This window comes from Heterocephalus glaber, unplaced genomic scaffold, assembly GCF_053883595.1.
Source record: "Heterocephalus glaber isolate CG9 unplaced genomic scaffold, H.glaber_assembly_v1.0 deba00000071, whole genome shotgun sequence".
In the NCBI taxonomy this organism is placed as follows: Eukaryota; Metazoa; Chordata; class Mammalia; order Rodentia; family Bathyergidae; genus Heterocephalus; species Heterocephalus glaber.
Genome location: NW_028258137.1, coordinates 6256650 through 6270457, shown reverse-complemented (window position 1 = coordinate 6270457; position 13808 = coordinate 6256650). Strand labels below are relative to the sequence as shown.

The 13808-nt window shown below is 40.1% G+C and overlaps 2 protein-coding genes and 1 pseudogene across 4 annotated transcripts in view; 1 reads left to right on the top strand and 2 right to left on the bottom strand.

Moving 5' to 3' along the window:
• Window positions 1-13808, bottom strand: part of Cmc2 (C-X9-C motif containing 2) — a 38376-nt gene that overhangs the window by 24311 nt on the left and 257 nt on the right. The window contains exons 1-2 of one of the 3 annotated variants that reach the window (XM_087209864.1): window positions 13595-13724; window positions 2703-4805 (exon numbers count right to left, since the gene is read on the bottom strand). The exons of 1 other annotated variant lie outside the window; for it this stretch is intronic. The gene's annotated coding sequence lies outside the window, so the exon portion shown is untranslated. Of the gene's footprint in view, window positions 1-2702; window positions 4806-13594; window positions 13743-13808 lie in introns of those variants that run through there. One more of the 3 variants, XM_004842804.4, reaches the window with a different exon arrangement.
• On the bottom strand, window positions 2758-4536 carry Tigd1 (tigger transposable element derived 1). Its single transcript, XM_087190141.1, has one exon. The coding sequence runs from the start codon at window positions 4534-4536 to the stop codon at window positions 2758-2760; it is 1779 nt and encodes a 592-aa protein (XP_087046267.1).
• Window positions 6958-7325, top strand: LOC110348754 (UPF0547 protein C16orf87 pseudogene; annotated as a pseudogene).

Sequence of the window (13808 nt, the reverse complement as noted above, 5' to 3'; positions counted from 1 at the left end):
CAGTGGTTCTGGTGCCTGCCGCACAAGCACAAGGTCCCGAGTTCAATCCCCAGTACCAAAAACAAACAAACAAACAAAAAACACCATTAAGAAAAGTCAGTCACATTTTGGGTGATAATGATGTATCACTATCATCAACTATTCATTTCAGATGCTCATTTTTGGATCGGGTCTTTAAATTTGGGAGGTCTGATTTTGTTAAGTTCTTTATAGATTCTAGATAGTAGACCTTTGAGGAACAGCAGATGAAAATTTTTCCCACGCTGTGGGTTGTCTCTTCACACTGTTGCTGGTTTCTCTTGCTCTGCAGAAGCTTTTTTTTTTTTTTTTGGTACCGGGGATCGAACTCAGGTCCTTGAGCTTGTGCAGCAGGCGGCAAAACCACTGAGCTAAATCCCCAGCCCCAGAAGCTTTTTAAGAAGAAGAGATCCCACTTGTGAATCATTTGTGCTAGTTCACAGGCAACTGAGGTTTTGTTCATAAAATCTTTTCCTATGAACAGACATTTCTCAGACAAAGAAGTAGAAACAGCAAATAAACAAATGAAAAAATGTTCAACATCACTGATCATTCAAGAGATGCAAATGAAAACAATGCTGAGATTCCACCTCACTCCAGAAAGAATAGCTGCTATCAAGAAATCAACCAGTAACAAATGCTGGCGGGGCTGTGGGGAAAGAGGAACCCTGCTCCGCTGCTGGTGGGAGTGCAGGATGGTGCAACCACTGTAGAAATCAGTATGCAGCTACCTCAAAGAACTAGGACTGGAAGTCCCATTTGACCCAGCTATTTGACCCAGCTGCTGGGTATCTTCCTCAAAGAATTAAAAGAATTATACTTTAGTGATATATATGCACCCATGTTCAGAGCAGCACAGTTTGTAATAGCTAAAACTTGGAAACAGCCCAAATGCCCATCAACTGGAAACTGGATAAAGAAAATGTGTTTTTTTAATAAAATGGAGTACTACTCAGCCATAAAAAATGAGAAAGTAGAGACATTTATAGCTAAATGTATGCACGTTGAGGCCATACTCTTAAGTGAAATAAACAGGACACACGTGTAAATACTGAATACTTTCTCTAGTGTGAGAAACTGAAAGTGTAAATAAGGACTAAAAGGTATAATAGATAATGTGAAATAGGAAGAAAAGGGGCAAAGGGGAAGGGAAAATACGAGGGGTATGGGAATGGAATTAATATGAGAAAATGAAAAAATGAAAACAAAGTCTTTGTAAATAGGGAGGGTTGGAAGGGTTGTAGGGAGGTCAGGGAAATGGGGAAAAAATAAGAACCAAGAGAGATTATGTAAAGGTGCAAATTTCCAATGACGAATGTCATTATGCTGTATACCTAAAATGTACCAATAAAATTATTTGTAAAAAAAAAAATATCATCAACTCTAATACATGCACCACTCTGGGTCAGAATGTTGACAGTTGTGCATGAATGAAAGAAGGGGGTATGGAATCTCTCTACTTTCTGCTCAACTTTGCTATGAACCTTACACTGTTCTAGAAAGTAAAATCGATTAATATAAATAACAACAAAAACAGGAAAGGCATAGACTAAAACAATGATGGCGAACCTTTTAGACGACTGCCCAAACTGCAACCCAAACCCACTTATTTATCACAAAGTGCCAACACTGCAATTAAACCCGAATTAAACCTGGAATTTTAGTTTAGAAAAAAACAATTCATATGTTAACATCTTTTGTCTTATCATGCATGTCATAGGTTTGACACCACTGGACTAGAAGATATCTACAAATCACATATAATAAAAGATTATAGACTTCTATTTAAAATATACAAAGAATGCTTACAATTCAGTAAGACAAATGTCATGGCCTGTGTCTCCCCACAACCACATGTGCTCACAGGTGGGGCTTTTAGGAGATGGGTGGATTATGGGTGTGTGGTACTGGATTAGTCCACTGATGGGTTTATAGCTGGGTGTGATGCCGGGAGGTGAAGCCTGGTGTGAAGAGGTGGGTCACTGTGGGCATGGCAGAGATACACACATACACACCTACATACATACATACATACATACATAGATCCCTCCTACTCCCTTGAGTGCCGCTGCTTCCTGTCTGTCTGCCATGGACCGTTTCTCCTCTGCAATCCCCCTCTGCTATGCCATCCTGCCTGGAAGCCAGCCAACTATGGACTGAAACCTCTACAAGCTGTGAACTAAAATAAACATTTCCTTCTATAACTTGTAGGTGTTGGGTATTTAATGCTAGCAGTGAGAAAGTAAGACAACAAATAATTCAATTTGTAAAACAGACACAAAAAAAACGGCAAAAGATTTGAACTGACATTTTACCAAAGATACAGGAATAGCTAATAAGTAATGAAAAGCAGTGTAACACTATTAGTCTTTAGGAAAATGCAAATTAAAATTACAGTGAGATATCACCATACCAACCAGAATAGTGACTCAAACGCTCTTCAATGGTGGAGTTACGTTCAGGTGAACCTATTATATAAGTTAAAAGTATACTCAATATACCTAATCCTCTGAACATCAGATCCTAGCCTATCTGCCTTAAATGTGCTAAGAAAACTTATATTAGCCTACTATTGGGCAAAATCATCAGACACAAGCTTATTTTATGATGAAGTGCTGATTATCACATGTATTTTATGGAATACTATACTGAAAGTGAGAAAGAATGGTTGTATGGGTACTCACCATTAATGCACACAGCTGAAAACACACTTGGCCTGAAGAATGCTGAAGCACTGAACTAAAATTTATTCCTGGATGATGTGGATGCTACAGCTCCTGGGTTATCAATTTTCCTCCCTTCTGAGGAGACTTGAGAATAGCTGATGGAAGGCATGGGAGCATTGACATTTGTTGATGGCTTAGCAGGCACAGTGTTTTTCATGATGCTATCAAGTTTTGAACACACAGTTTGTTTTTTCTTTTCATCATATATTTCTCTATAACAAACAAGAGCATCCTGTATCTGCCTGTCGGCTCTTGCAAATCTCTCATAATTGCCATCCATTTCTTCTAACATTCTCATGCCCCTGCTGATAGTAGCAAATGCCTCTGCCAGTTTTTTTGTTGTGAACTTTTTTAGTTGCTTGGGTACAATTTCTTCCTCTGCTTCAACTTCCTTACTTCTTTCTTCCTGCAATTCAATCAGTTCCTCATTAGAAATCTCCTCAGCCTTAATGCTGACAATCTCATGAATATCCTCTTCATTGATGTCCAATTCTAGCTGTTTTCCAACCACTAATATCTTATTACCTACTATTTCATCAACAGTGTGATCTTTGTTAAAGCCTTTGAATGTGTTCCCATATGTCTTCAAAACTTTCTTCCAAATGCAGTTCATGCACTGCTCTGTGACTTCTTCCCATGCTGCAGCAATATTCTGGATAGCATTCAGAATGTTAAACCCTTTCCAAAACTCTAGGAGTGTTTGGCCAGATTCAGTTGCTCTGACAGCCTGCGTAAATGTCTGACGTAAGTATTGTGCTTTGAATGCAGCTATTGCACCTTGGTCCATTGGTTGAATGAGCATGGTAGTGTTCAGCGGTAAATAGACCACTTTTACATCAGGATGCATGGTGCCAATATGTTGTGGATGCCCAGGAGCATCATCTAAAATCAGAAGAATCTTAAATGCAATGTTGTTTTGCTTACAATATTCTTTTACCTGTGGAATAAAACAGTTCAAAAACCAGTCTTCAAACAATGCCGATGTCATCCAGGCTTTCTTGTTATGGCGATAGTGAACAGGAAGTGTATGTTTGCTCACATTCTTGAAGGCTCTAGGGTTCTCCGAGTGGTAGATTAGCAAAGGCTTTAATTTGAGCCCTACAACATTTCCACCCAAAAGCAGAGTTACATGGTCTCTGAATCCTGGTATTGCCTTGGACTCTTGATGAATGTATGTGCACTCTGGGATACGCTTCCAGAACAAGCTTGTTTCGTCAACGTTAAATATTTGTTCAGGTAAATATTTCTGATCTACAATTATACTGTGCAGCTCTTCCTTAAAAGCTTCAGCACATTCAATATCAGCACCTGCTGCCTCGCCCGTGACCTTAACAGTATGAAAATTATGACGCTTTTTGAAACGTTGGAACCATCCATGACTTGCTGTAAACATCTGTGTATACGTAGGATCGGCATGCTCTTTTAGCATATTGAAAAGACTTCTTGCCTTAGCCTGGATCATCAGTAGGCTAAGTGGTATACGATTCTGAATCTGCTCTTCTATCCACTTGACCAGTAACTTTTCCATATCATCAATTGGCCCAGCTCTTTTCTTTGTGATGACAGTGGACTTAATTGATGCCGACGATTTCACTGCATCACTGATTCGCTTCTTATCCTTTAGAATGGTCGAGATGGTGGATTGGGAAAGTCCTAACTCACGTGAGATGACCATTACTGGTTTGCCACCCTCATGCTGAGCAATGATTTTCAGTTTCATCTCAAGAGTAATTGCCTTCCTCCTCTTCTTTTCACCAGAATCAGGAGACACAGGTGGGCGCTTTGTAGACATGATCGGTTATAAAAACACAGAACCCAATATGCAAAAAGTGTGGGCAAACAGTACACTGTAAAGTTTACCCTTGTGATCACAAGGCTGACTGGGAGCTACAGCTGGCTGCCACTTCCCAGTATCAAGAGAGAATATTGCACCGCATATCCCAACCAGGGAAAAGATCAAATTCAAAACTTCGATGAACAGTTTCTACAGAATGTGCATTGCTTTCACATCATTGCAAAGTTGAAAAATCCTAAGTCGAACCATCGTTATGTCAAGGACGTCTGTAATCAAAAAGCCAGACAATACCAAGCATTGGTTAGGATGTGGAGAAAATGGACTTAATGCATTGCTATTGGGGATATAAAATAGTACAGAAACTTTGGAAAACAATTCAGCAGTTGCTTAGGGGGTAAAAAACAAACTTACCATACAGCTCAGCAACTGCTCTCCTAGGAACTCACCCAAGAGAAATGAAATACAAATCTACTCAAAGACATGTATGCTCAGAGCTACATTTTATAATAGCTACTCATAACAGCAAGTACTAGAAACCATCCAAATGTCCATTAATGGATAAGTGCATAAAGAAAATGTGGCTTATCTATATAATGGAATAATACTTAGCAATTAAAAGGAACGAACTATTGATGTATGGTCTAACACTGATGAACCTCAAAAGCCCTATGTTAAATGAAACCAGCAAGATGCAAAAAACTACATATTGTATGATTCCACCTATATACAATGTCTAAAAAGGCAAATTTATAGAAACAAAAATCAAATCATTGGTTGCTAGGACTGAGGGCACAAAGGAACCTCTTTGGGTGATGAAAATGTTCTATAACTGAATTAGATTAGTGACTAGACAATTCTACAAATTTACCAAAATCACTGAATGCACTTACAATGGGTGAATTTCATGGTATACAAATTATGACTCAATAAAGCTATTTTTATAAAAAGTTCTGAGAAATTCAAACTGTCCATCCTTTCAACAAATTAAAAAGTCTAAAAAAGTAATTCCAAGGGTTTAGAACACAGCCATGATTTCAGGTTGCAACATCTATTAGTATATCAATTTCATTCAGTACCTACTAAACACTCACACCATAGCTAAAAATCACAAATCAGGATGTTGCACCCAGCTAAGTATTTATAATACTTATAATAATAAAAATGTAGTCAAATAACATGCTTCAAATATGCATGCTTCTGCAGACTCAAGTTTTGTTTGCCTGACAGTGACTACAGTCTTTTATATGACAAAGTGTCATATAGTTCGGCAATGGCAGTCATTAATATTACCCCAATATTATGTACCCACACATATGTATATAGTACATATGTATTATTTATCTGGTTTTGGCCTCACTTATTTTTTCTGTACACTGGTTTAGCCTCCTAGAAGATGTCATTAGCATTTTATTTTGTAAATGTATTTGACAAGACCTTTTTGTATATTTCTATCAACCAACCCTCAAATTTGTGTCCTTACAGTTCAAAAAACAAGCTTATGAATGCACTAAAATGACCTCTTTAATTGGTAAAGCAAATACAGACGGGTCTCCAACTTTACATGGTTCAACTCAGGATTTCATGCCTTTACAACAGTGAAAAGCAATGCACATTCAGAAACTATATACCAAATTTTGAGCCTTTCCTAAACCAGCAATATATGGTACAATACTGATACTCTCTTATGGGGCTGGGCAATAACTCCCAGTCAGTCACATGATCATAAGGGGAAACAATCCAAACTCTATAGCAGTGATGGCGAAGCTTTTAGAGACGAGTGCCCAAACTGCAACCCAGAACCCACTTATTTAATCAAGTGCCATCACTGCAATTAAACCTGAATACTGAGGTTTTAGCTTAGAAAGAACAACATTTATCCAACGCTTGGCTGCTGGGGCGACTTGGTTCATGTGCCCACTGCAGCATGCATGCTACAGGTTCACCACCACTGCTCTACAGTGTACTCATACTGCCATCACTTTTTGGGGTATTATGTTTTCACACTCCGTCATCTACAAAACACCAATCTGTGTTGGCATGAAATATTCAACACTTCACTATAAAATAGGCTGTGTTAGATAATTTTCTCAACTCTAGGTTAATATAGGTGTTCTAAGTACATTTAAGGTAGGTTAGGCTAAGCTACAATTGTTAAGGAGATCAGGTATATTACATTCTTTGGGAGGTTTTTTTGCAGTGCTGAGGATCAAGCAAGGCACCTCAGGCTTGCTAGACAAATCCTCTACATCTGAGCTACATCTCCAGACCTTCAAATACACAATATTTTCAACTTAAGAGTAAGTTTATCAGGGCCAGGGATTTAGCTCAGTGGTGCCGCCACCTGCCTCGAAAGTGCAAGGTACTGGGTTCAATCCCCGGCACCAGAAAAGAAAAAAAGGGGAGTAAGTTTATCAGGGGATGAGGACGGGCTGGGGCAGGTGGAGGCAGGGAGGAGCCCAAGACAGGAGCCTGTCCACAGCTCCAGCCAAGAAAGTAAAGAGGGCCACCAAGTCCTGCCCCGAGGGCAACCAACAGGTTTCTGCTACATGTAAATCATGTCCCTGTGGTTATATATTTATTAGCAGAAAACTTTTACATGCAAAACACTCAGAGAAATCACCATCTTCTACAGAGAAACAGGAAAAGGAAATTGACATCTATGCTAACCCTCTCTGATGAAAAGGCTTTTGGGTTTTCAGTCACCTTGGCAGAAATAAATAGAAAAATTATAAATCAAAGACTTTTTCTCTGACCCTTATCTGAAGAAGCTCTTGAAACTTCTTCAGGATTACATAAGCAAATTCTCAAAGTTATGGACTCAGGAGCTTCTGACTGCATCAATAAGAGGCACTGACTGTTTTTTATCATTTAGCCTGTGCCATACTTTGGGAGCAAAGCTGTATGCTCAGACTGTTCTGGGGTTTCCTTGTTCACCAAGGTATATTGTCAGTTTTTGTGCTGGGATATAAGTGAGGGTATTTACAAAACCAAACCAAACAAAATGTTGGATGAATGGATGTTAAAGATAAAAAAGGGGTGAGCTAGGGATTTAGCTCAGTTGGTTCTGCCTCCTGCCTTGCAAGCACCTGGTCCTGAGTTCGATCCCCAGTACCAAAAAAAAAAGATAAAAAGGGGTAGCAGTAGGGGTGGAAGTATGAAAACTAGGGAAATGAAATGCTTGATAGTTTTCAGGTTTGCCATCAGAGATGCAATATTTTAAATACTACCAGAACAAGTGATGTTTAAATATACATATGTCAGATTTTCAGCACTAACAGGTTGTATATATACAGTTCCTTTACCTTTAATAAATTGGGAATTGATATTTTATTGAATGGGGAATTAAGAACATAAGCTGTAAGTTTTGTCCTCAATTGATTTTTTTCCTTGACCATCTTTATGACTTGAAGTATGAGCTATATTTTAAGAGAGACTTTCTAAACAGTTTGGAAGTTTGGGTGCTATATGAAGAAAAACATTGAAGAATATATCATATTTCAGATGTAGCCACCTTGTTTTATTGAATGTAATTTATTCGTTACAAAAACTTTTCTCCTCTCAAGATGGTGCCTGTTAACCTAAAGTTAGAATATATTTATTATATGTAAAATAGTTCTTAGCTACTTTTTTTTTTTTTGGTACCAGGGATCAAACTCAAGACCTTTGCTCTTGTGAGGCAGGCACAGTGCCACTGAGCTAAATCCCTAGCCCATTTTATTACTAGTTTTGAAGAAACCTCTCTTGGTCGATGGATGTCCTAAGAGTATAATTACAGTTCTCTAAACACTTTTTTTAAAACAATGAGTTTCTCTAGACATAATTCCACCAGAATTCAAGAAGCACCTATACTTGAGAAAGCACTTGCCTGCTGAGGTAATATATACATGCACATTGTATACAAACATAAATATGTATCATACACATTTTTCTCCCTCCACAACAAAAGCTTACTTCAGATATATATGCTATTTTAGATCCAGCCAGGGTACCAAGTTTTCCCTTCTACTTTTTAAGATTTTAACTGGCAAATAATTTCTTGTCCTAGGTGACTATTTCAAACAATAAAATAGTTTAACTGTTTCCTTCTCTTACCCTTCTTGGTAAGAAGACACTACTTAACCAAGAGCCCTGAATACTCATCCTTATCTAACAAATTCCTCATTTTACCAATCGTTTTCCTTTCTTCCACCATACCTGTTAGCTAGATATAGTCTCCCTCCTCATTCACCCTGTGTCACCTGGCTTTGCCAGAATGTTGGCACAAACTTAGAGGTACTTCTATGCCCTTGGGTGTAATACACAAAGGAAACATAACTATCAAATAATGGCACTGTGCTCTCAGAACACATTTAAGTGACAATACCTTCCAGCAGTAGTCTTCCTATTCTAAGAACACTACTATAACTTAAGGTATTTTTAATAACTAAAGAAAATAAAAATATATATTCTATCTTCTTTTAAAAATTTCTTCAAAGCCCTGAGAAGATATTGATAGTCTAGAAAATAATTTGTTGAACACCTATCATGTGCCAGTCAAGTCTTATAATGTAACAATCATATAAAATGGATAGCTTTTTAAATTCAGTTGAGTTCTAAGAATTACCTTTTTGTCATCAAAAGATGCATTATTGGGCCGGGGATTTAGCTCAGTGATTCAGCCGCCTGTCTCGAAAGCGCAAGGTCCCGAGTTAGAGCCCCGGTACCAAAAAAAAAAACAAAAACGCATTATCCATATTTTCATGGAAAACTAAGCCCCACATCATATCGTATGTAGCAGAGTTAAGACCCAACATACTCTCTCACCCTGATGGAATTTTCCCATGTTCCAAATAGAAGACATGTCTTCATACAGTTTGTGAATGACATAAAATCAGAGAGAGAGAGAAAAAAAAACCTATTTCTCCAAAAACCTCTGTTGGCTACAAGTTCATCAGGCATCAATTCTAGGCCTAAGTTCCAAAGAAGCCATGGTATTACCCTGTATTATAAGAAGTAGAGGGTATGACTAGATTGAAAAAAAAGAACAGAATTGTATGTGTCACTTAGCTCATACAGAACACTGATAGTTTGAACACTGCTGTAGGCTGAGGATTCAGGATGGAAATGGGTCCAACACTAGATTTAAACAAAAATCCAATGATTAACCTGGGAATATTTACTAACTTAGAGAAGTCCACAACTGAGGAGGTACAAAAATGAAACAGCCTCAAGGTGCATCCATTTACCCTTGAGATTATACCCTTAAGTGAAATAAATCGGACACACATGTGTGAATATTGCATTGACTCTCCTCTGTGAGAAAGCAAACGTGGATATACGGACCAAAATGTAAACAGATACTGTGAAATAGGAAGAAAATGTTCAAATGGGAGGGGAAGGAGAGAGGGGGGAGGAGGAAAGAAAGGAAAAAGAAAAAAAATGAGAAAAGGAAAAATGGAAACAAAGCTTTTGTAAATAAGGAGGTGAAAAGGGGTTGAAGGAAAGGGAGGGGAATTGGAAAAAAAGAAAAATCAAGATAAATCATGTACAGGTACAAATTTCCGATGATGAATGTGGTCATTATGTACACCTAAAATGTACCAATAAACTTAATTTTTAAAAACTTTAAAAAAGAAAAGGAGAACGGAAAAAAATTTAAAAAACAAGAAACAGCCTAGTTAGAATGATGAATTTGAAAGGAGATATAGGTTTGAGGGAAAAAAGTTACAGACTTGATTATTCTTAAAGCATATCACTTTGGCTACTCATCTGAGACCTAAGTCTCCTCTTCTATAAAACACCATTAGAGGCTGGGGATTTAGCTCAGTGGTTGCAGCCTCACAAGCACAAGGTCCGGAGTTCAATCCCCAGTACCAAAAATAAATAAATAAATAAAACCACCATTAGTTCACCATTAGTTCTTAACCTGTATCTCATGGAGTTTGTAACAATATACATGAGCATGTACAGTGTGACATGTAAAGTACTATCCAAAATTATCAGTCATGTGATAGGGAAGACTGAGCTGAAGGACACTGTGATCTGCCTGAGGACAGACTGGAAACTGAGGCCAAAGATTTACCTCAGTGGTTCTGTCACCTGCCTCACAAGTGCAAGGTCCCAAGTTCAATCCCCGGTACCAAAAAAAAAAAAGAGAGAGAGAGACTGAAAACCGAAGCACTAAACTTACAAAAGCAAGTGTCAACTTCATGGAGCTGTCCAACAATCAATCAGGCTACTGTGTGAAGCTTTCAACACCTGTAGAAATTTGCTCAAGAGGCCGGCCATGTCAATTAAGAATGTTAAGAGTATATTCCTGAACTGCATGTTAAGTTTCTTCTCAAATATTTTGAGTTCACAATTAAATTGTTTTAAGTGACTTTCAAAAATAAAATGCACTCTTGAAGGACAGATATTTGCTATCACTAAGAATACAGAAGGAAGCCAGAGATGGTAGCACACATCCATAATCCCAGCACTAGGGAATGCTGAGGCAGGAGGAGTTCGAGGTCGACATGGGCTACTGAGATCAAAGCTAGCCTAAAAGACAGAGCAAGACGCTATCAAAAGGAAAAGAAGGGAAAGAAAAAAAGGAAAGAATACAGGAGTGTAGCTCAGTGGCAGAGCATGTGCAAAGCCCTGGATTCAATCCCCAACATTTATTTTTTAAAAACCCAAAGGAGGGAGGAAGGGAGGGAGGAGAAGAAAAGAAAGAATATAGAAATCTATTTCAAAGGAGTAGTGAGTGCAATAATGATGAACATCAGCAGCATGGCAGAAGCAAAGGGGAAGTGGGCGTTCATTAGTGATATGACTTCAGGCCTGTTGCACTGAGAGGGATAAATTCCATCCAAACAATTAAATATGAAACTTCAGTCCCACCAGCAGTCAATGTGAAAAGCCTATTCTAACATTGTAAGTCAAAGCATCTTTTACAAACTGGAGAAGAGTACATAGTTAAACTCAAAACTTCAGCCCCACCTTTACACTGGCATTGATAAATCATCAGAAGGGTAAACTTGTCACAGTTACAGCTCCCTCTCCCAGCCAGCCCCACCCACCTCAAGTCTGCACACAAGAACACCAAACCCGTCCAATGAAACTCTTGAAAATCAGATGTTTTGATATCTGGCTAACATATGCTCCTGACAAAGTCGTTTTAACATTTCCTTGGGTTAGGCTGGGAGGATGGAAGCAGCAGAGTACCATCAGTTAAGATATAAAAAAATACAGTTTTATTTTATTCACTCCATTCAGTCTACTGCAAATCAGGTAAAACTTTTCTGAGTTAGTATTCTATGATAGCAGATTTCAACCACCAGATGGCACAATTTTAGAAATAAAAATGAAAACTAGTAAAAAGGGATAAGCATTCTAGTAACACTTCAGCAAATCTGTAATTACATGGGGGAACTTTGCATTTTAATGTCATTTGGTTTTTCTTTAGAAAGACTTTGTTACTGTGTGGTAACACAGGAAAGAGATTTACACTACCCTAATGTTATTTTAAAATAAAGCCGGGTGTGGTGGCACACACCTGTAATCCTAGCACTGGGAGGCTGAGGCAGAAGGATTGCCATGAGTTCGAGGCCGGCCTGAACTACATAGTGTGTTCAAGGCCAGTCTGAACTGCACAGTGAGATCCTGTCTCAAAAAACCAAAAATAAATAAATAAGAAAAAAAAAACAAGCAAAGCCCAGAAAAGTCTTGTTCAGAATCTAAAGAATCTGCTCTCCAGAAAAAAAGCTAACAATGTTTTTTGAAACATATCTTAAAAAATAAAACGTATCGTGTAAAAGCCTACATTTCAGAAAGCCCTGGATTAAATTACTGTTTTCCAAGTTGTTCAAACTATAAACCAACGGTACTGCAGCAGAGACAGCAGATACAGCAGGGGCCTGCCCACTCTACCTACTTCTACCCATCACAGCCACCCAGTGACAAATCGAAGCTGTCACACTCCTAAGGTAGAGAACATACCAAGTTGGTACTGAGAGCAACACGCTCTCAGAGGGTTGTGAAACGAGCACTTAACTACTCTGACTTCCACAAAATACCTCCTCAAGGAATGGGCCTCCTTGGTAGCTTTTCCCAGACAGCCATCAGTACCTATTGGGTGCTGAGTACTCTGCCAAGTCATGTGAATTTCAAAGAAAAAAAAATCAGTCCATACCTGTAGAGAAACGCTCAGGCTAACGAGAGCATTTTAGAAAATGCACGTAGTAAAACCCCTCTAAGTGTTTGCTGAATGCTGAAATTATGTTTATCAAAGTTTGAGAATTAGTTCATAACTCAATATGGTTTTTAAAAAGGATAGAAAGAGGCTCATTTTAAATCAGCTAAGCAAGTGCACTGGCCTGTAGGTACGTGAGAGACAAAGAGTTCACAACAGAATTCCTTTGACAGCGCCAACTTGTATATATTTAAACGACGGATCTGCTCAAGCCCCTACATAAAACAGCTGTTAGAAAAACACAGCGCCCGGATCTCTAAAGCCAGCAAGAGGCATTGGAAGGTCTACGCCCCCGACAAGCACCCGGACGGGGATCTCTGCGGATGACAACATCCCAGCAGCTAAGATCGCTCTAACAGGCCCCATTTCCTACAAGCAAGCTGCCGGATAAATGACAGGAGTAAGAGTTCTCTGGGCGGTCCTCGTGCCCAACACTGTAAGGGCTTCACTTCTCAAGCCCGACGAGACGGGCCCCACCCACTGCACAGACGAGGCAGCCCAGGCTGGGGGCAGGGAGGAGCCCGCTCAAGGTCAAGGACTGGTGAGGGCCGGCGGGTTCCAACAGTGAGGGACAGCTCCGGCGCCCGCGCGCGTTCCCTGCTAACGCGGAGGGCGGAGACCCCAGGACGCACCTCCGCCAGCCTAGCCAACTGCCCCGAGGGCTCGGGGAGGGACCGAGGACCACCGGGGACGCGGACCGGTTCTCTGGGCCCAGCCTCCGAGGCCCGGCAGGACCAGGCGCCGCGGGGGACGCGAGGGACGCGGGATCCCCTGCCTCCCCGCACCCGCAGCGAGGCCCAGAAAGAAGCTGTCTCTCAGGGCAGCCCGGACAACCCGACTCACCGAAGCTCGGCCACACCGGAAAAGCTGAAACTGGAGTCAGCTACGGAAACTGCGACCCACAGGTCCGCTGACCGAGAGGCAAGGGCCGCTCAGTCCAGCAAGAAACCACCGCCACGGCTCTCTTTACCCCACCGCGCTCGACCCGCCCCCCACCACCCCCGCCAGGGAGGCGCAGGCGCCACGAGCCCTGGATCGGCCCATTCTCCTGCTCTAC